General features: G+C 49.1%; 1 protein-coding gene across 38 annotated transcripts in view; it reads left to right on the top strand.

The window, feature by feature from the left end:
- The window catches only part of LOC117090701 (voltage-dependent L-type calcium channel subunit alpha-1C), a 744659-nt gene that overhangs the window by 606467 nt on the left and 116660 nt on the right, over positions 1–21532 (top strand). For all 38 annotated transcript variants that reach the window (XM_033223225.1, XM_033223240.1, XM_033223224.1 and 35 more), the window contains exons 12-15: positions 3596–3756; positions 4745–4970; positions 18638–18845; positions 19872–19992. In XM_033223225.1, coding sequence (XP_033079116.1) covers positions 3596–3756; positions 4745–4970; positions 18638–18845; positions 19872–19992 — 716 coding nt within the window. The remainder of the gene's footprint in view (positions 1–3595; positions 3757–4744; positions 4971–18637; positions 18846–19871; positions 19993–21532) is intronic.

The raw sequence follows: 21532 nt of genomic DNA, 5'->3' as shown, positions 1-21532 counted from the left end.
TGGCATGCCCTGCAAGATAAGACTGTTTAGTATCAAGATCTGGCAAACGTCAGAGGTCTCCTCTCAAGAGGACCATGTGGGACTCATTGTCCCATTCCTTTGTCCCTCCGTCCACCCTCCACCATCCTCCCTCGGATCCAGGGCAGTATGTCTGGGGGTGCAAGAATCCCAAAGTGCATTTAGAAATCATAACTTTTTAAATTGTTAATGACTATGGGCACTAATAGGTGTATATATTTATGGGGTGCATGTGACGTTTTGATCCAGGTGTAAAATGTGTAAAAATCAAACCAGGGTTATTGGGGTATTCCTCACGTCAAGCACTTATCATTTCTTTGCATTAGGAACATTCCAATTCCACTCTTTTAGTTATTTTAAAATATACAATAAATTATGACTGTAGTCACCATCCTTCTCGCCTATGTTGTATGATCAAATATTACATTGTATTTATTCTATTTAACTATATTTTTTCACCTATTTACCATCTCCACTACTCATTCCAGCTTTTCTGGTAACCATCATTCTACTCTCTGTATCCATGAGTTCAATTGCTTTAATTTTTAGCTCCCACCTGTGAGTGAGAATATCACAATTTGTCTTTCTGTGCCTGGCTTATTTCACTTAATATAATGGCCTCCAGTTCCATCCATGTTGTTGCAAATGACAGAATTTCATTCTTTTTTATAGCTGAACAATATTCCAGTGTGTGCACGTACCGCATTTCCTCCATTCATCTGCTGATGGACGCTTCACTTGATTCTGTATCTTGGCTATTGTAAATAGTGCTGCAGTGAACATAGGAGTGCAGATATCTCTTCAGTATACAGATTGGAAACCATATTTTACACCTGGTGACCTGCTTCCCTGTGTAGTGGATTTTCCAAGTGGTAGGCAAGTGTCCCGTGTAAGGTGTGGCCCTCACTGGAGATGGCCTTCAAGCCAGAGCAGAACACTGCTCGGATTCATCCTTTCTCCCCTCCCTGCTCCTCAGGCCAAAAACTAAGTTCTCCCTGCAGTCCTGAGGAAAGAGTACCCTTCTTAGATTACTCTTCATTCTCCTAACCTCATCCTAGATTTAGCAAAGGCTTGGTAACAGGATTTTCTGCAGACCATGGATAGAAAAATGACAGAATAGAAAGGTGGATGAAGTCAGGCTACTCCAAGGGGCAATTTTGAGGGGGGTGGGTGCAGGGATCCATAACAGCTGAGGTCCACATCCTGGAACCTTGGAACACTAGTTGTCCCTAGCATCTTGGAGTTTGCTGATGTTTGGAGGAGCTTCTGGTCTGGAAGTAGAGGACCAAGGCTGAGGGCAGTGCACACAGCACAGAGCTGTCCCTGCCCCCTGGGGCACACCCACGTATGGTGCTGCTATGTGCCCAGGGGCTGGAAAGGAATAGGCCATTCACAGACCAGCAGGTTCACACAGATGGGACTTGCTGTTCTACCACCAGCATAACCTGACCCAGGAGGTGAGGCTGAGGCTTGATGGTCATCTCTGGCAGGAAGACTGGAGAAACGGACTCATGCCATGGACTCTGATTTAGAATAGAGGATCTCAGTTCAGCTTCCTCACGCTGAACTGGAGGGCCAGTTTTCACATCCAGACTTAGTATGCCACACACACACACACCCCGGAAACAAAGTTTTAGGTAAAAAATATTTTCCTTACTGCTTACTTTAAAAAGCAGTTTCCTTATGATATGATAGGCACTGTGATATTTTCCACTCGATTCCTTTATTCAGTGCCACGTATGACCTCAATAGATTTCATGACCCACTAATGGGCTGCAGTGTGAGGTTCGAAATCTCTGCCCTGAGGCAGATTCTGCATGCTTATTTAGAGGGAGGTCTGTCTAGACTAGAGAGATTCATAGAAAGGAGATCATTTTATGGAAAAATACAGATATTCATGGACTTTATCACCAGGATTCTACTTTATTTCTCCTCCTGCCTTCATTACCCAAGCAGGAGCTGCATTCTATGCCTGGTGGGTCTGCGTACAAGCCCTACAGGTGCCCCAAAGTCATGTGCAGAGCTAAGCACCCCACGCTTCTCATAACTGACCCCTCTGCCTGGAGCTCTACTCCCCCTCCTCTGGCCCTCCTCTGTGCTGCTCTCCCAAATCGCCCCAGCTAAAAATGTGGGCCTCCCTTCCATACCTGTCCCTCTTATTCTGCACATCCTCTCATCTCAAGGGCCTGTTGATTCTGCCTCCAAAATTGCTGCCAGCTCTGTGTCGTCTTTGCCATTAATAAATCTATTGCCTTCATCATCTCTAACCTGGAGAACAGGAAGAGAATTCCTCATACTGTCCCTGGTCTGGAAGGTGACGGGGGGCTGTTTTTGGGGGGGGGTGTTCCAGTCCAACCTGATCATGTCCTTTCCCCTCCCCAAGCCCTCAGCATGGCCCCTGCAGTCTCCTCCTCAGCACCTCTTCAGCTGTGGTTCCTCGCTCCTTGCACACTGCAGCCATTTATTAACCATGTCGTCTACTGAATTCAACCAAATAGAGCTGTGTATGTTCTCTGTATCAGGAAAATGAAAACGCCTCCACCATAGACTCTTAAAATGTGTTTCTTTAGGATCATCTTAGCCAGTGGTTCTCAACCATCATTACACAGTAGAACCACCTGGGGAACCTTAACAATACCCAACCCCCTAGAGAATCAGACTTAATTGGTCTGGTGTTGGGGCTTGCGGACCAGTGGGGTTCTGGGGAGGGTTCCCTAGGTAATTCTGTGCATAGCCAGGTTTCAGAATCACTGACAAAGGCCTTGAACCAAGATACTGGGAACAGTCCACGGAGCGTGAATGAGCTTCAAGGGGTCTGTGTGCTGCATGGGCTCACGTGGAAAGGTGTGTGTGTGGGTGTGTGCCCATGCTTCTGAAAGGCAGATCTAAACACTGATCAGATTCTGGAAAGATTCTATAACCCAGAAAAACAAAGAGCCTGTGCTCCAGATGAACCCCTTCTACCATGTGGATGCAGCACGCAGAGTCAGGGCCGGGAGGCTGGGCAGAAAACCACGCCTGGCTCTGCCCGCTGTGGTACCAGTCAAGGTACACAGCCTCCCCGGCCCCTTCGTTTTCTCCTCCACAAAAATCAGGATGATGCATGTTTTGCAGAGTTACTGAAAGAATTGGAGAGAAGGCATGAGAAGTGCCCGATGTGGTACTGGGCCCCTCCACCACTGTTACTAAGAAGGCTCTTATTGCTTGCAACACTATTTCTAAGAATGCCGTTTTACAACAATTAAAAAAAAAAACTTCCATTTATTGAGCACCTTCTACTTCAAAACAGCCAGATGCATTAAAAGGGATTTGATCCATCCCCACAATAACCCCATGAGGTTGGCCCTCTTCCCGTTTCACAGATGGGAGAACGAAAGCTTGGAGGAGTTCAGGAGCATCCTCAAGGCGGCAGGGCCTGGTTAGCTGGGTGAGAAGCTGGGCTTCTTGCCACCAGGTTGGGCTCTTCTAGCAAGGCCAGGTCAGTGAGGGGTGAGAAGAGCCACGGGGCTGCATCTTGGGTTGGAGGAAACCTGAATTCACAGGCATGCCCATCCTTCTCTCCTTGTCCCCTTTCCAGCCGCTACTGGCGTCGGTGGAATCGGTTCTGCAGAAGAAAGTGCCGTGCTGCAGTCAAGTCTAATGTCTTCTACTGGCTGGTGATTTTCCTGGTGTTCCTCAACACGCTCACCATTGCCTCTGAGCACTACAACCAGCCCCACTGGCTCACAGAAGTCCAAGGTGAGCGGCGGCCCCACCTCTGCCCTGGTTTCCTCCTGGTAACTCAGCCCCAAGGCCCAGGGGAGGGCATAATCACAGGCAGAAAGTAGATGGGAAAGCAGCCAATGGTCGGGGCTCTTGGCAGGTGCTGTGCTGGAGGGCCTGCAAGGGCCTAGCAGTTCTAAAGCCCCACAATAAAATGCACTACCTTGTTAAAAACAGATACGGCTTCCCTGACTGGGCCCACACCATCAGCCTGCCCCAAAGTCACTGTTGGGCCCGGGTGATGAGGAAAGGGGCTGCAGCTTGTTTGCCTGTCTCAGACCCCTGGCTGCCAACTTCCCAGCATGGATTTTAAATACCTGGGAGCCTTCCTGCAGCCCCGAGGTGGCCTTAACCAGAACACGTGAGGATGGAATGAGCAAAAAGGCAGAGAAGAGAATAGGGCCTGAGCACAAGGAACTGTCTTCAATGGGTCGTTCATTCTCATTAGCCTTCCTTGGGCCCCTAGACGAGGGTCCTGCTAGCCAGGCCTCATCATCATTGCTGGGCAGTCAAGAAGACCTGGCCCCATCCTCCACAGCTGCATTCCAGAGTCCTGGGAGGCAGGGGGTCTGGTGGTGGAGAAGTCAGACTCAGACAGTACAGCTCCAACTGTTGGCTGTTTGGCCTGCAGATTACTCACGTCTTTGAACCTCCTTTCTCATGTCTGAAAATGGGCATGACGATGGTGGTGCCATCTCCACAGGCCTGCTCTGAGGAGGAGAGCTTGTGTGTGCTGCGCCTATGGTGCATGGGAGATGCTCAGTAAATGTCTGTTACGATTATGACGAGAAAGCCCTTCCCACTGGCTTGGCCCTAACTGTTCTGTTTTGGCCAAGGTGGATGGCAGTGGTGTCATGGGGGATCTTTTTTGCGGTGGAGATAATTAGTATATTTCCTTTCCCTGCCTCCCTCTCTGCCCTCCTCTGGCCCTGCTCGGATCTCATCCCTCTCCTGGGCCTGCCAGACACGGCGAACAAGGCCCTGCTCGCCCTATTCACGGCAGAGATGCTCCTGAAGATGTACAGCCTGGGCCTGCAGGCCTACTTCGTGTCCCTCTTCAACCGCTTTGACTGCTTCGTCGTGTGTGGCGGCATCCTGGAGACCATCCTGGTGGAGACCAAGATCATGTCCCCGCTGGGCATCTCCGTGCTCAGATGTGTCCGGTTGCTGAGGATATTCAAGATCACGAGGTACCGGGCATCTCCTCTCACTTTGGAGAGGGGACTCAGGGAGAAGTTCTTCCAGAGGGCAAGGGAGGTGGCAAGGTCTAGGTGGGAGCGGGGCTGTTCTTCCTCAAAGGTTGTCTCTAAAGTTCACATGCAGTGGGGGTAGTTGGTGTTCATTTAGATGGCACATGATTTGGAAATTAGCAAATACCAGAGACTCAACTCAGTAGTGTAAGCAAGCTAGGGACTTATTCAGCCACGGAAAGAAAGTCCAGAGGCAGCTAGCTGAAGTGGCTTCCAGAAAAGGGTCAGGGACTCAGTCTCTTCTCCTGTGCTTCACCAGCCGTGGTGCTGATTCCTCTCCAGGGTCAGAAGTTGGCTTCTGGAGACTGAGCCATCACATTCAAATTGGAGGTGGGAAGAATAGAAAGGAGCAAGAAGGCTGACCACCCTGGCCGAGTCAGCCTCTCCACTCCCAGAAGTCACTCCCAGACACACCCATTAGGACTGCTGCTGTCGAAAACCCTGAAAATCCTAAGGGTTGGCAATGACATGGAGAAATTGGAGCCTTTGTGCACTGTGGGTGGGAGTGTAAAATGCAGCCACTGTGGGGAATGGTATGATAGTTCCTAGAAACATTAACAATAGAATTGCCCTCTCATCCATCAATTCCACTTCTGGGTATATGCCCAAAATAATTCAAATAGGATCTCAAAGAGATATTTGCACACCCAACTGCCTTAGACAGATGAATGCATTTTTAAAATGTGGTCTGTACATACCGTGCAATATTATTCAGTCTTAAAAAGGAAGGAAATCCTGACACATGCTACAAAGTAGATGAAACTTAAGGACATTATGCTAAGTGAAATAAGCCAGTCACAGAAAGACAAATATTGTATGATTCCATTTATACGCAGATCTTAGAGTAGTCAGATTCATAGAGACAGAAAGCAGAATGGTGGGCGCCCAGGGCTGCAGGGAGGAAGCAGTGGGGAGTCAGTGTTTAATGGGTGCAGAGCTTCGGTTCTGCAAGGTGAGAAGGGTTCTGGAGGAGGGTGGTGGTGGTTTCACAAGCGTGTGAATGTATTTAGCACTACTGAATTCTACAGTAAAAAAAAAAAAAGGTTAAGATGGTAAATTTTATGTCTATTTTAACACAATGAAACAAATTGGAAGAAATCTTCCAGAAATTTCAGCAAGGGCTTCTGTTCTTGGGCACCTGAGCTATTAGGGAGGCTGAGAAATGTAGTCTTCTAGCGGGACAAGTTCTGCTGAAAATGTGATCAAGATCCAGCCACTGTAAAGGGCTGTGGACACTGCACTGCAGATGGCGTTCACCCTCTGTCCACAGGGCCACCCCTCCATATATCAGTCCAGCACCTACCCACAGCAGGCCATCTCCCTTACTGTCTAGGCCAAGCAGTGACTCTCATGATGAGGACAGGGCTGAGGGGCACCATTCTCTAGGACAATGGTTTTCACCTGACTTGTGACCACTGGGAGTGGTGGAATCAATTTGTTGGATCACAACCATCATTTTAAAACAGCTCTACTGAAATATAATTCATACCCCATATATTTACCCCTTAAATGTGTAATTTAATTGTTTTTTATATTAGCAGTTACGCAACCATCACCACGTTCTAGTTGTAGAATATTTTCATCACCCCAGAAAGAAACTCTATTACCCATTCCATATTTCCCCCATCTTCCCTCCCAGAACCAAATTCACTTTATGTCTCTACAGAGTTGCCTATTTTGGACCATTCATATGAGTGAAATCTTATAATATGTGTTTTTGTGATGGCCTCTTTGACTTAGCATAACGTTTTCAAGGGCCATACATGTTGTAGCATAGATCACTACTTTGTTTCCTTTTATGGTGAATAATACTCCATTGATGGATATACTACATTTTGGTTATTCATTTGTCAGTGATGGACATTTGGTGGTTACTATGTTTTGGCGCCTATGAATAATGCTGCTATGAACATTCATGTTCAAGTCTTTCTATAGATGTACGCTTTTGTTTTTCTTGGATACATACCTCAGAGTGGAATTTCTAGATTATTTGGTAACAATATGTTTAAGATTTTGAGGAACTGTCAAACTGTTTTCCAAAGAGACTAAAGCATCTTACATTTCCATCAGCAATGTATAAGGGTTCCAATTTCTTCACATTCTCTCAAGCATCATTTTTAAAGAAAGAATGAAATAGAATAGAAAAACATCAGAGGGTCGGCCGGGCGCGGTGGCTCACGCCTGTAATCCCAGCACTTTGGGAGGCCAAGGTGGGCGGATCACGAGGTCAGGAGATCAAGACCATCCTGGCCAACACCATGAAACCCCATCTCTACTAAAAAGAAAACACAAAAATAATTAGCCGGGCGAGGTGGCGGGCGCCTGTAGTCCCAGCTACTCGGGAGGCTGAGGCAGGAGAATGGCGTGAACCCGGGAGGCGGAGCTTGCAGTGAGCCAAGATCGTGCCACTGCACTCCAGCCTGGGCAACAGAGCAAGACTCTGTCTCAAAAAAAAAAGTTGAAATACAGACTTGACTTGCAGTATAATATACATTTCTTAATGTGCATTATGGTCAACCTTAGAAGACAGACAGGAAACAGTTGGAAGGTATTTTCAGCCTGTGCCCCTCAAAGGTACAAGTCCCTTGTCCTTAAAAACCTGCTTTGGGAGCTCCCAAAATCTCTGCTTTGGGGAACGTTTGATAACAGGAGCTCTAAAACCATCAGCTGGACTGTGATGGGTGAAAAGGGATGGAGGTTGATGTCTTCTGCTCGGGATCTAGGGCTGATGGCACCTCACTCAGAGCATGTTTCTGAACTTGGCTAGGTGAGGCTGGAAAGTGTCCCTAGGTATTACTCTTGTCATCACAATTCTCTTGGCAGACACCCAGAGCATGGTCACATGGTGTTGTGGATGGTCCAGGGAGGTAGGCATTTAAAGTGTTTCATGTAGTGCACAGAAAGGACTCAATATGCAGAAGCTTTTATTATTAATCTAATATTATGACTGCTATTATTAGAAGGAAGAAGGAGAAGAGCACTAATAGTGACCTACATATTCACATACTCTTATTCTTACTTATTTACCCACCATGTATATACTGTGTATTGAGCTCGGAGAGATGGAAAAAATCAAAAAATAAGGTGTATGGCATGAACTAAACCCAGGAGAAGTGTATAGTCTGGTTGGGGAGATGGAGTTTGTGCACATGAAAAGATGAAAGGAAAATCTAAGACAGAATATAATGAGCTGGTAAAGTGTGGTGGGTGCGGGAATTACCGCTGTGAGAAATTGGGAGCAGGAGGTAGCTCCTGGAGAAGGTTGAATCTCAGATGAGGGACTTAATGGATACGCACAATTACAATCCAGAAGTTTAATGCTCCTAAGCAACAGCCTTCTTTCCCTCTCTGACCCCATCGAAAGAGAGCTCTTCCTAAGTGTCCTGAATATGTTGGCATTACAGAAAGTCCTTGGTTTACAGTAAAAGTGGTAGAAATCCTTATAACAGCAATGATTACCATGCACCAGTGCTTACTCTGTGCCAGAGAGGGTGAGCCAGAGGCCTGCGAATGTTAGCTTGAGTCATCCTCCCAACTACCTACTTGAGGATGAGGGTAGGCTGCTACTATTCTTATTCCCATTTTGCAGATGAGAAAACTGAGGCTTAGAGAGTTGTCAGTTGCCCAGGGTCACAAAACTGCTCAGAGGTAACACTGGGATTAAAAGGCAAGGCAAGTCTGTGGGTCTGACTTGAGGTGCTGTGCTCGTAACCACTGCTGTGCACCGCAGAGCTGAGAGCTGACCTGTCTTCTTGTCTAGTTCCCTGAGACAGGACTTAAAGGATCTTTATGCCCTGGTTCTTGTTAGATAATTGCCGATTCTACTTGCTCCTCCTGGGGTCTGGTAAAAGCTATTTTTAACTTGGAGTTTTCAATGCCTCTTAAATAATTCTCAAAAGACCCTGTTTTGGGTTATATATATATATATATTTCTATAGAAAAGAAATCTTGCTGCCATATATTGTTATGACATCTTGAAAAGATTTAACATTCATTCTATTTTTAATCACCAATTTATTTCTAATCTGAAGATATTGCCAAGAAACCATTTTTCAAAATCTATCTTAATCAGAGAGCTTCCTGTAGTCCCTTTACAAGAAAGAGTAGTAGTATTATCAGATCTCTATGAAGTCTATAAACAGAAAATAAATCCTTGTCTAATTGAAAGTGACTTTGGCAAAGGCCGTCACCTTCCTATTTTCAAGTCTCCAAAGCCTCTGGGGGTTTTCGGAAAGCAACAAAGAGACTAATGAGGTTGGGAAATCCCATAAGCCTGTCTCCAGCCCCAGCCTTGGGACTGGGTGACAGTGACCAAGAAAAATGCCTAAAATATGGGCTGGGAGTAGACATTGTGTTCCCTTCAGCTGAACCTTGAAATGAGTCATCTGTGCATGGTCCTGCCATCAGACAAGTGCATGCGTTCTTCTTCTTTTAAAATATCTTGGAAAATACTTTGCAACGTCTTGCTGCTACTCATATGTAGAAGAAATTTCCTCTTTTTTTTTTTATTTTTACAATGTAGTCTGAACCAGTGATTGCAATTGTTAAACTTAGCTGAACCCATGAAGGAGCTCATTAAGGAGCTCATCTCTAGAGATTTTGGCCAGCAACTCCTGGAGAGTTCCATGCTGGTGGTCCAATGACCGACCTCACTTGAAGAACCACTGGCCTAATTTCCTACTGCTGCTCTTGGTCTGCTTTCTTCTCCTAAAATACTGCCCTTCATGTGCATTTAGAAAACTTTATTATTATTCCTCCTCCTCCTTTTCCTCCTTCTCCTCCTCTTCCTCCTTCTCCTCCTCTTCCTCTTCCTCCTCTTCCTCTTCCTCTTCCTCCTCCTCCTGCTCCTCCTCCTTCTCCTCCTGCTCCTCCTCCTTCTCCTCTTCCTCCTTTCCTCCTCCTCCTCCGCCTCCTCTTTTTCCTCCTCCTCCTCCTCTTCCTCCTTCTCTCCTCCTCCTGTCCTCCTCCTGCTCCTCCTTGTCCTCCTCCTCCTCGTCCTCCTTCTCTCCTCCTTCTCTTCCTCCTCCTCTTCCTCCTTCTCCTCCTCCTTCTCTCCACCTCCTCCTCCTCTTCCTCCTCATCTTCCTCTTCCTCATCCTCTTCCTCCTCCTCTTCTCCTCCTCTTCCTCCTCCTAATCTTCCTCTTCCTCATCCTCTTCCTTCTCCTCATCCTCTTCCTCCTCCTCTCCTCCTCCTCTTCCTCCTCCTAATCTTCCTCTTCCTCATCCTCCTCCTTCTCCTCATCCTCCTCCTTCTCCTCCTCCTCCTTCCCCTCCTGTTCCTCTTCCTCCTCCTCCTCCTGTTCCTCCTCCTCCTCCTCTCCTCCTCCTTCTCCTCCTCCTCCTCCTTCTCCTCCTCCTCCTCCTCCTTCTTATTCCTTTTCTTCTTCTTCTCTTCCCTCTTCTTTTGTCAAGGCAGGATCTCACACCTCACTCTGTCACCTAGGCTGGAGTGTGGTAGCATAATCATAGCTCACTGTAGCCTCAAACTCCTGGGCTCAAGTGATACTACCCCCTTGCCTCAGCCTCCCAAGTAACTTGGCACTATAAGTGCCATGTCTGGCTAATATTTTTATTTTTTGTACAGATGGGGTCTCACTGTATTGCCCAGGCTAGTCTGAAACTCCTGGTCTTGAGAGATCCTCCCACTTGGCTGACCACCTTGCCCAGCCAAAAAACTTGATTCTTACATCTCCACTGTCTTCTCCATACTGTGTTCTCTAATTCTGTCAAGATGGTACTTTTGATAGTTTTTGACTGAGAAAACACATCAAGGTAAGAGCTACTATGAATTCAGTAAAGCTTTTAAATTTAGATTCCTATACATCTGTGTATGTTTGAAAAGTGGTAATGTCAATGCAAGACAGGCTGTTTATTCAGAGTAGTATAATGTTTGGTGTACACATGGATTCATGGCTCCCTTTCTAGAATTCTAGAATTCCAGGCTGCTCTTCCCTCACCCAGGGCCCATTGCCCAAGAGTCGGGAACAGGGATCTCAATCAATGGTTCTCCACCCTGAGGTCATGACACACTGGTACATCCAGAGCAGCTGGACGGTGTATAGTAAGTAATTTATTACTGAGAGCTGAAATTCCAAAGTTTGTGAATAGTTTCTTTAAAAAATAAAACAAATTAATATTGTCCTTGTAACATAATAGCATCACTCTGTCACTTGCATTACAAAATGCTTTAATGAATGGGTGGACTTACAACTCATCCATGATGCCTGAAGGGAGCAGATGTCTTTGATATATCATTATGAGGAAAATGAATTCTTGACATATATTTTTTGTGTTTTGTCAAAACCTGAGATCACTTTAAGGAGTACACTACACGTATGCATATCATTCATCTTATTGTTTCAAGACAAAAAAAAAAGGCCAGGAAGACTGTACTAGACTATAAGAAAATTACTTAATAGAAAAGATTGAGGAAGATTAGATTCCTGCCCATTAAGAACAGTGGGGCATACACATGGCCAGAATCTTTGTCCTCTTTGAGTAAATGCCCCAGTACGGTGGGCCTTCCAGCCTCATGATGGATTGGGTTCCTCCACCTGTGGCTCTCAGTGCCGCCCAGATTCAATACCCAGTTTGTCTACTCTTTGTCAGCCCAGTCTGACATATTCTGAGGGTGGGAGAAGGGCTTCAGACAGATTCAATCTGGACGTGACACCAGCTTACTAATCACATCTCATTTTTGACACACTTGGTTTTCAAGTGCAGTGAGGCCCCTCTAGCACTTGCTGTTTTCCCTCGCACACCTTCAATCCCTCTTTGTTTCTCCTGCTGCTCCTCCCCTGAAGCTCCCTTCCCAGGCCTTGCAATGGGAGCTGGGGCTGATTCAGCACAGACAGATTGGCTCCTGAATCTTGGCCACATATGGGCCCCACGGAGCTCCAGGTGAGAGCCTTTAGCACATCCCCCAGGCTCGAAATGTCTTCATGTCCCCACCAGTGTCTGGCCTTCAGCAGGAGATCCAGCCCCATACCTTCCCAGCTCTCCCATCACCTTCTAGCCCCCACTCTTCTGAGGCCCCCTGGAGCCTCTGAGCTCATTGAGGGCCATTATTAAGGAGGTCTGTTTGGCAGATGCCCAGTTCCCTGGCAGGGGTCTATGGCAAAGGCAGCTCAGACTCCAGAGCCTGCAGTGTGGCTGTCAACACAATGGGTGGTTCTCCTCTGGAATGGGAATGGACTGGTGTCACCTACTAGGAGAAAGATTAAGAAGATGCAGGTGAGGATGACTCCCTAGCCCTGACACAACTGTGGTTGGAGGGGCCAACTAGATGACACTGGGTGACTAGGGCCCTGTGGCCCAGAAGCTCAGAGAAGCACACTGATAAGGCCGTCCCCAGGTCCAGGCCAGACCACCGTGCCCTCTTGACCAGATTACACTCCCCATGCAGGTTCCGTTCTCAATGTGACCAAGACATCTGCTGCAAATAGGGAAGACAAGATCTTTGAAATTGTTAACCAAGTCAGCCCTTGCCTCAAAAGTGAAACCACAAAATGATCTTCCCAGCCTGCTAGAAGGGACGGGAGCTGGGACAGGTACCAGTAGAAACTGAGCCGGTAGATGAGGCCCAGGCTGTCCCAGATCAAAATACTCTAGAATTCTGCTTGACTCCTCCAGGCCCAGCCCAGCATATACAGTTCCACCTCTGGGCATACTAATCCCTCCCAGCTCTATTGTGTCTTAAGGGGCCAGGGCTCAACTTGACGGAAGCTCTGCTCTGAGGACACCCACTCCTGTGCTCACTCGCTGGATGGATTCTACCTGCTTCCCCAGGTGGCCTCAGTTGACTCTCACTCCTCCTCACTCCATGGCCTCCCGTGAAGCCCCAGCCACACAGTTTCACCACAGGAGATTGCTTTATAAATGCTCTTTTAACAATACATCACTTGCCACCGAAACTAAGAATTTTTTTTAGCCTTCAGGATGAGAGCATTTTGGGCAGGTATCAGACTCAGTTATGACCTTCTCTGGAACACAGAGAGAATAGGGTGGAACATTTGCAGAGCATCCAAAAGTGGTGGCTACTGTTATTTTGAAGATCTCTTATTTATGGCAAGCTCCATGTTCTGTTCTGTACCTAGAATAAAGGTAAAGGACCTGGCCCTGAGCTCTTTGAAGCAAAAGGTTCACAAGATGAAAGTTCCAGTTCAAGGAAGGCTCAGGTCTCTTTATATTATGGAAGAGGAGGAAGAATTCCACAGAGCCCCAAACCCAGAGACAGACCTAGAGAAGGGGAAACAAATGGAGATAAAAGGGTTTCTGAACAGATGGTGGTAACTTAAATCAGGAGAGGCAGAGGGAAGAGGTAGCAGAAGTGACATGGCGGTCAGCAAGTGAGAGGGCTTAAAGGGAGGCTGGGAGTAGGAAGGTAGAGGGAAGGAGAGAATTTAGGTGGCAGAGAACTTGACGTGATGAAAAGCCCTCAGATGTGCCATACTTTAAGGATAAAACAGTGAGCCGAGCGGGTCAGATGGGGGATGGGGTGAGTGAGGACGCACAGTTTGGAGAGAATGATTCCAGCAGCCAGAGAATGGGAAGGGAAAGTTGATGCCAAGGATGGCGACGCAGGCGGAGTGTCTGGGGGGTGATCTAGAGCCGGACACCTGCACCCAGGTGCTGTAGAGCCCACAGCACTGAATGTGAGCTTGGGCATCTGTGGGCATGTGTGTGCACTACTCTGATGAGACGGTGCTTCATTTTTCCACTTCTCCATGAGGTCTGTGACCAACAGACATGAAGCGCTTTGCTCTGCTCCTGCTTGCTTCTCTCTAAAGCTCTTGCCTTTTTGGTATATGAGCGTGTGTATTTCATATTTTTGACCAATGAGGAAAAAAGCTTCAGTTGATTGTGAGTGTGCCATTAACCCCTCTGGTTTGCCACCAGTGAATATTCCTAAAAAAAGAGGGTGATTCTAGGATAGAAGGCCATCATCCAATCTTCAGGCCATAGCTGTGCGAGCCATCAGACTACATTAAGAGGAGGGAGTGTGAGGACCTGCAGGACCGCCAGCTGCTTTATTTAAGTGGTGTTTCACGTCACCCTACCCACCTCAAAGGCTGCCACCTGGACACCTCCAAATCTCATCCATGTCAGTGATAGTGAGCCCCCACCCTCAACGTGCTACCAGCCAAGACCTGCCAGGCTCCAGAATTCAGCCCATCTCCTCTGAACCCTATCAGCATTCTTTGCCACATCGTCATTTCAGCAATTCCTTTGTCTCATCGTGTAGATGAGCACATAACACATCCCCGATAATTTGCACATTAGGAATGGAAGCCTTCTGCTCAGCAGGCTGAGCACCCCTCATGATGCCAGGCCCTGGGCAGCAACCTGCCCTCTTTATCCTGCTGCAAAGGAAAGGAAAGGACAGGTGGCAGGCCTGCCTCGGGCCCAACCCCATCTTTCTCCCTGTTGAATGGGAAGCAACAGTAGGCTGAAGACAAACAGCAGAAACAACCATATCTCTGTCTGTCTGTCTGTCTGTCTGAGCCGTGTTTTCGCTATGTTACTGGTCCTCAGGACGTGTCTTTCACCCCAGGTGTTTTTCATGTAGACAGTAGGCTGGTGCCAATTCATCTTTTAAACAGAGACTGACCTACGCCCTCAAAACTGGGACCAGTGAATCTGAGAAAGTGAGTTCTTCCCCAGAGGTGACACACCTTCACAGCGATCTGGAAATCCTACCCCAAGGGTTGCTCAAGCCACAGAAACTCTGTTTTCTGTAGGACACATTGATGCCTATTAGTCTGATGCATGGTCTGGCAATGGAACAGTCAGGAATCTCAGAAAATCCCTCCCCACGGATGTAAGGAAGCTATGGGGATAGGAAGGCTATGCGAGCAGGGGCAGGCAGCCACTTCTCACTGGCAAAGTGTGTTCAACTTAAGTGCACACGCACACAAACGCACATGCACAGAAGCACCCATGCAACTCCTTGGCCTCTCGCCTTTCCCTCCAGGAAGTACCAATGTGTCATACGAACAGTAATCTTCATTCATTCACTGAACAAAATGTTTGCTCATCACCTACTTTGGGCCAGGCACTGTTCTAAGCTCTAAGGGTATAAATATAACAGATGGGTTCCCTCTCCCATGGCCTCACATTCTGGCGAGGGCAAATAGACAATAAGCAAAGAAGTAATTATTCTTTGAGAGTGATGAGGGATAGAGCGGTGGCCAGGGGAGATGTGAGGTCTGAAGAGCTGAAGGGGTGAGCCCCACTGACGTCTGCTGAAGAACCTGCAGACGGACAGCAGCACGGCCTTGGCCTTGGCCAGGCAGGAGCGTGTGTGGGAGCTGGAGAAAGAGTGAGGGAGCCTGAGGGAGGGGAGTGCAGCTGGCTGATCACTGAGGCTCTGGGGCCAGAATCTCCCAGGCCTTTGGGAGGACTCTGGCTTTGACCCAGAGGAGAAGGGGAGGTGGTTGAAGCAAGACTGAGGCTTCGTGGGCCTCACCTCATAGCAACACCTGCTGCTGCTGCTGCTGCTGCTGCAGCTTAGAGAGCAGCTGCCCGGAGCGGGGGTCCAGGCAGAGAGGATGAGGAGGCGGTGGGAACTGGCCAAAGTCAGGACTCATTTTGAAGATGGTGCAGAAGGATTTGCTGATGCAGAGTGTGAGAGAGTCAGGAAGATGACTCCAAGGACTTTGCTTTGAGCCAAAAGCTATGGTTCTCGTTTCCTGGAGATGGGGGAGGTGATGGGTGGGAAGCAGGAGCTCCGTCAGAGCACGAACCCCCAGTGTTGTATAGCTCAGACTTTCCCAGACACCCCAGGGGTTGAGGGAGGCAGGAGCAGCAGGGAGAGTGGGCGGAGGGTGCTCCTCCAGACACAGCTCTGTGTCCACACGCGCGTCCTTGCCTTTGGCCATCGCTCTGGGAGATCCCTGCCAGTTTCCATGCTCCATCTCCGCCTTCCCAGGGGCGTTCTTCCCTCTTAGAGACTGGATCTGTTCCTGGCCCACAGCTGCCTCCTCCCTGGAGCCCCAGGCATTCCAAGGGGCTCCCAGGTCAGGAGGGCCCCGCCCCGCACCTCACCGTCCCACTCTGCCCTTCTTCTGGGGCCTGCCCCAGACTTTCTTACTGATGGCACCTGGCCCTCTCCCTCCACAGCCATGACCTGTTTGTCAGGCTCCCGTTGGTCCCCATGGCTGTCAGACATACCTGAGTCTCAGGTATAATCCCAGTTGGAGTTATTTCCCACATGCCTCTTTACTTCATGAAAATGAAGGCTTCAACCTTCCATGGCCATTAAGGGTTTTCCAGAATCTTCCATGACGGTTGAGCACACCAAGGATCTCTAGAGGATTTGTGACTTCAGCACACATGCAGACACTCTTCCCTCGGATGCAGCTGGAAATTCTTGTTATAAATATGCTTAAAGTTGCTGGTTCCCAACTCCCAGAGTATTGGCACATGTTGAACTGGCTGCGTGAGGATTACCCCAGCCCCAGAGTCAGAGCTTAGAGTTTCACAGTGCAAGGGAGGGACCTGGGAATCAGGATTTAGGAAATGCTAACACACCCCACTGGTATTTTTGTTGTTGTTGTTGTTCTATTGTTATCAATTAATTAATTTTTTAGGACAGGGTCTCACTCTGTCACCCAGGATAAAGGGCAGTGGTGCAATCATAGCTCACTGCAGCCTCGAACTCCTGGGCTCAAGCAATCCTTCCATCTCAGTCTCCCCAGTAGGCGGAGATGCACTACTCACATGCACCACCACACCCAGCTAATTTTTTTAATTTGTTAAAGATGAGGTCTCACAGTGCTGCCCAAGCTGGTCTCGAACTCCTGGCCTCAAGCAGTCCTCCTGCCTTGACCTCCTAAAGTGACAGTCCTCCCAAAGGGGGTTACAGGCATGAGCCACCGCCGTGCCCAGCCATCTCTACTGGTGTTGATCACCAGGCAGGCTTGGGAAAACTGCTTTAGCTGTAAGAGGGGAGGGTGTTCTACCCCTAGAGAGGTTCTCTTACTATTTTCTTTAAGCAGATCACTACAGCCTCTAGCCTGCAGGGGCTCCAGGCAGTCCATCACACATAGTGGGTTGTACGGAATTTATTTAAGGACAGAGATGGGGAAGATGGAGGGGGAAAAAACCCTGCGATCTTCTGCCGTCTAAAATTTAGAGCCTGTTTTGGTGAGACAAGACTGTATAGAACAGATACAAATAAACATATATTAATATTCTGCAACAGAGGGGGTGTGGCTGGCAGGCAAAATAGAAGCGAGGAAAAGCTGGATTTGTGGAGGCCAAAGGTGCCCTCGAGGCTGCAGGTTGGTGAAAAGTTCATGTTGCCATCCAAACTATGACCCCTCTGCTTCTGTCCCTTGGTATGGAACCATTCTCTGCAGAGATGAGCCCAGGCTGTGGCTGCAGTGGGAGTGGCTTGCATGTCACTCACAGAAGCAGCAAAAGCAATCCACTGTCTGGATTGGTGATGAGCTGGGAATCTCTCAAGGTAGTGACCTAGGAAGCAGGTGGGCCAGAGGGGGCCAGAGGGAGATGAGATTGTCCTGTTCTTGCCCTTGCTCCCTTCGGGGCCATGTCCTTTTGCTACGGTGCACTTCCTGATCCTGAGCGGACCCTCACCCAGGCGCCCACCCAGCATCCGGCAGTCATTAGTAGGTTCCCCCTCCCACTTTTTCATGAGAAAGGGATTTTCCCAGGATCTCTGTATTTATAGTGGAGAGAGGCCCCAGGACTGTAAGGAGTGGAGACTTCCTCCCCAGGGATCCCACTGAAAGCCCATGTCCACTCAGGACCGAGCTCCTGCCCACTCAGAGGACTCGTGCTTTGAGCTGCCTCGGTGGGTGTGACAGGTTTGCTACAATCTAGGATTTCCCAAACTCACCTGCTGATCAGAATCCCGTAAGATGCTTCTTAAAAACAAAGATATCTGGTCCCCAAGCTACAGCTAATGAATCAGAATCTCAAGAGCAAAGGCCCTTGAAAAAACAATTCTTAGGACGCGGTCAACTTGGGAAACTTCACCGAGCCATGAACTCTCTCTTACCCTTGGGTGACCTAATTCCTGCCTCTGCTAGAAAGCTGCTGCCTAGGCTGAGCTCAGACAGGCATTCATGGGGAAAAAATAAAAATAAAAATAAAAGCTTTTTTTCTGTTTAGAGACCAACAGCGACAACAATAATTACCAACCTTTATCAACTGTGTGCCAAGTACTCTCCAGGGGGCTCTTTGGGGAAAGGTGGATCGTGTCACACAATTCTGCCAATAGCCTAATGAAGCAAGGGCTACAGCTGTCTCCATTTTTTCAGATGGGGATGCAGAAGGCAGGGAAGTGAAATGTCTTGTCTAGAGACGCATGCAGCAGGTAGCCAGCAGAGCTAGGTCACGGGCTTCTGACCACTGCCCCCTTCTCTTCCCCAACAGATTAATCATCCTGGTACCTCGAATTAACTCCCTCCACGGTGGCAACTCACACCACCACCAACACCCCTCCCCACAGACAGGGAAAAAAAAAGAGCATAGAGTGGCAGCTCCTCTGAGAACCTGCAGTGGGCAGTTGTGAGAATGAGGCACAATGGGGAGGACAGCAAGGGGCAGGGTGCTGACCTCCCTCTTGTTGGCCCTCAGGTACTGGAACTCCTTGAGCAACCTGGTGGCATCCTTGCTGAACTCTGTGCGCTCCATCGCCTCCCTGCTCCTTCTCCTCTTCCTCTTCATCATCATCTTCTCCCTCCTGGGGATGCAGCTCTTTGGAGGAAAGTTCAACTTTGATGAGATGCAGACCCGGAGGAGCACATTTGATAACTTCCCCCAGTCCCTCCTCACTGTGTTTCAGGTACGGACTCTTCTCTGCTGGGATTCGGACTCGGGGTGGTTGAGTGGCGGGGTGGTGGGGGGAGTGTGGAAAGCTGCACCCTTTCACCAGGCAGCCACAGCCAGCCTAGATCAGCCCGGGAGAGCCCATGCCTGGGAGAGTCTTGAGTTTTTTCTGTAGTTTCCCCTGTCCCCATCTGCCGTGGAATTCCACTAGTGGGTGGACCATTAGGGGAAACAATCTAAGTGGTTTAAAAATGCCTTCTCAGGAGAATCTCTTGAACCTAGGAGGTGGAGGTTGCAGTGAGCTGAGATCCCGCCACCACTGCATGCTCTAGCCTAGGTGACAGAGCAAGACTGTCTCAAAAAAAAAAAAAAGAAAAAAAAAGAAAGCCTTCTTATCCATGGAATCCTTTACTCAAATTCTCCATGAAAGCCCAAAACATAAACAAAGAAAAGCAGACTGCTCTTATTGAGGGGGGAGAGGGTGACGAAACCCTGGCTTTCCTACCCACCATGCTTGTCCCTGGAAAAAAATATTACTGGCCCCATCAAATTTGTGATTTCATAGATATTTTGGCTTAGGGCAAACTCAGAGTGGCATCTATTTAACTTTAAAAGTAGATTGAGGTAAAAATGAATCACAGGTAGATGCTATGAAAATCTTAAAGTGAGGAATGTTTGGGGAAAGCTGGTGTAGCATGTGGCTGTCTCAGCAAACACAATACTGCAAAAGGGCCCTGATGCCTTACCCCCAGGAATAGCTGATGGTCAGCTCAAGCATGTGTGGAGAAAGTCAGAGATCTTTGGGCCAAAAAGTCCTTCTAGTCACCCTGCAAATACTATTATGCCAGTGGCCAGGCCTTTTGTCTAAGGACAGTTCAATAGCTCAGAGCCCCTGGGGAGGAGGACTGGGGGCCAGGAGGAGGGAAAGGAGTGAAAGGAAATTTTGGACAATTCTGTTGACGTAGTGGGGCAGGGCAGGGTGGTGTTGGGTTTGCTGTTGGTCTAACGCTGTGTCCCTTATTGGTGGGAATGTGTCATTCAGATCCTGACCGGGGAGGACTGGAATTCGGTGATGTATGATGGGATCATGGCTTATGGCGGCCCCTCTTTTCCAGGGATGTTAGTCTGTATTTACTTCATCATCCTCTTCATCTGTGGAAACTGTATCCTTTGCTGCTGCCCCCCACCCCTGCGGCCCCCAGCCCCCAGCCCCCAGCCCCCAGCCTGCAGCCCAGTGCCAAACGGGCACACCCCACAGGTCCGGGCGGTCCTGCTCGGGTTCACACCACCCAGCCTAGAACCCCGTGGCGGCGGAGGTGGGTCTGGGTGGAAACCTGCAGCTTTGGCATAGGTGAGGTTCACCTTCCCCAACCCTCCGGGGCGGCAGCGGCGCCGCGCTCCGGGCGTGCGCTCGGCGTCATGTAGGTGAGCGGCGCCCCCTGGCGTTGCGGCGTGCGGTGCGCAGCCACCCACACAGGCCGCGGTAGGCACAGCGGGCCGGCTGCCCTGGGGCCGCTGCGTCCGCTCGGAGGCGGGACGCTCCGTGAGGGAGGGTGAGCCGTTGTCCTTCAAGTGACCTTCAGCTCTCCTCCTGCTTTTTGCTCAGCACCCCTCCCTCTGATGCTGCTCTCCAGGACTGGAGTCGCAGGCAGAGCTGCACAGACTTCACACAGCCCTAAAAGCTCCTTCCTGATCCTGGCTCGGGCGGGTTTCCAGGGTGGCAAACCACAGGTGCTGCTTCTCTTCCCCAGCTCACAACCCTGAGAGAGTCACGTCCAGAGTCAGGGGTAACATGGGAACAGCACTGGGCCAAGTCCCAGTTAAGGCAGTGCAGAAAACACAGTCATGGAAGCCTGCAGACAAGGTTGTCTCTTTTCCCAGCTGGGCGGTCCTCTACCTCAGTGTCTGTAAAATGTGGCAGTGGAATCATAGAACCTACTACATAAAGGGTCATTGGGAGTTTTAATGGGATCATGCATGCCAAGCCCCTACCACATTCAGACGCCTCCCTGGACAAGCCCCTCTTCCCCTGCCTGGATTGCGGCTTCCCTGTGTGTGAAATGATATGAACGTCTGGGTGCCTGGGGCTGGGGGTCAGACTTCACAAACTGACAGCCCCCTTCCCGCTATGCTTTCTTTGATTCTGCACTTTTCTGACCCACAGCGTTTCTGTTGGTGGAGTGGGGTGGGGAGAAAGGGCAAAGAACTGTCTCCACTGGGAACTCCCAAGCCTTGGCTGGCTCCAGCTGGACCCTCCAAGGGTCTTCGTGTGTGCAGGCTCACATTAAGAGTTGGCAGAGATGCCAAGCCACCCCCTCAGTGCCTCGTTATAATAAACCGCTCTTAAGAGCATTCTGCATCCTGCTGGAGACAATGCTGTTTATAATGTCAATTACAGCCAGTCATCTCAGTGGGGAAACCAATCATGAAACCCAGCAATTAAAGTGCAAGGCAGGGCTTGCTGCCTCACTCCCGCCTGCTCCAGTGTGCAGGCTAGCCTGTTCTCATCCTTCTAGATAGCTCCAGGTAGCTAGGAGGGTGATGGGGAGGAAGGGGAGGGGAGTAACACTGTTGGGGTCTGACTCCCTCAAAGTGATTTCACCGTCCAGCTGTCTCTGCGGAGGAGCTCTGCCTTGCACGTCCTACACCCCCCTGCCCCCTGTGCCACCAAAACCCCAAGCCAAGGGTCATTTTCTTTAAGAA

This window comes from Trachypithecus francoisi, unplaced genomic scaffold, assembly GCF_009764315.1.
Source record: "Trachypithecus francoisi isolate TF-2019V2 unplaced genomic scaffold, Tfra_2.0 Lachesis_group11, whole genome shotgun sequence".
Lineage (NCBI taxonomy): Eukaryota > Metazoa > Chordata > Mammalia > Primates > Cercopithecidae > Trachypithecus > Trachypithecus francoisi.
The sequence above is the reverse complement of the archived record's forward strand: the minus strand, read 5'-3'. Positions and strand labels throughout refer to the sequence as shown.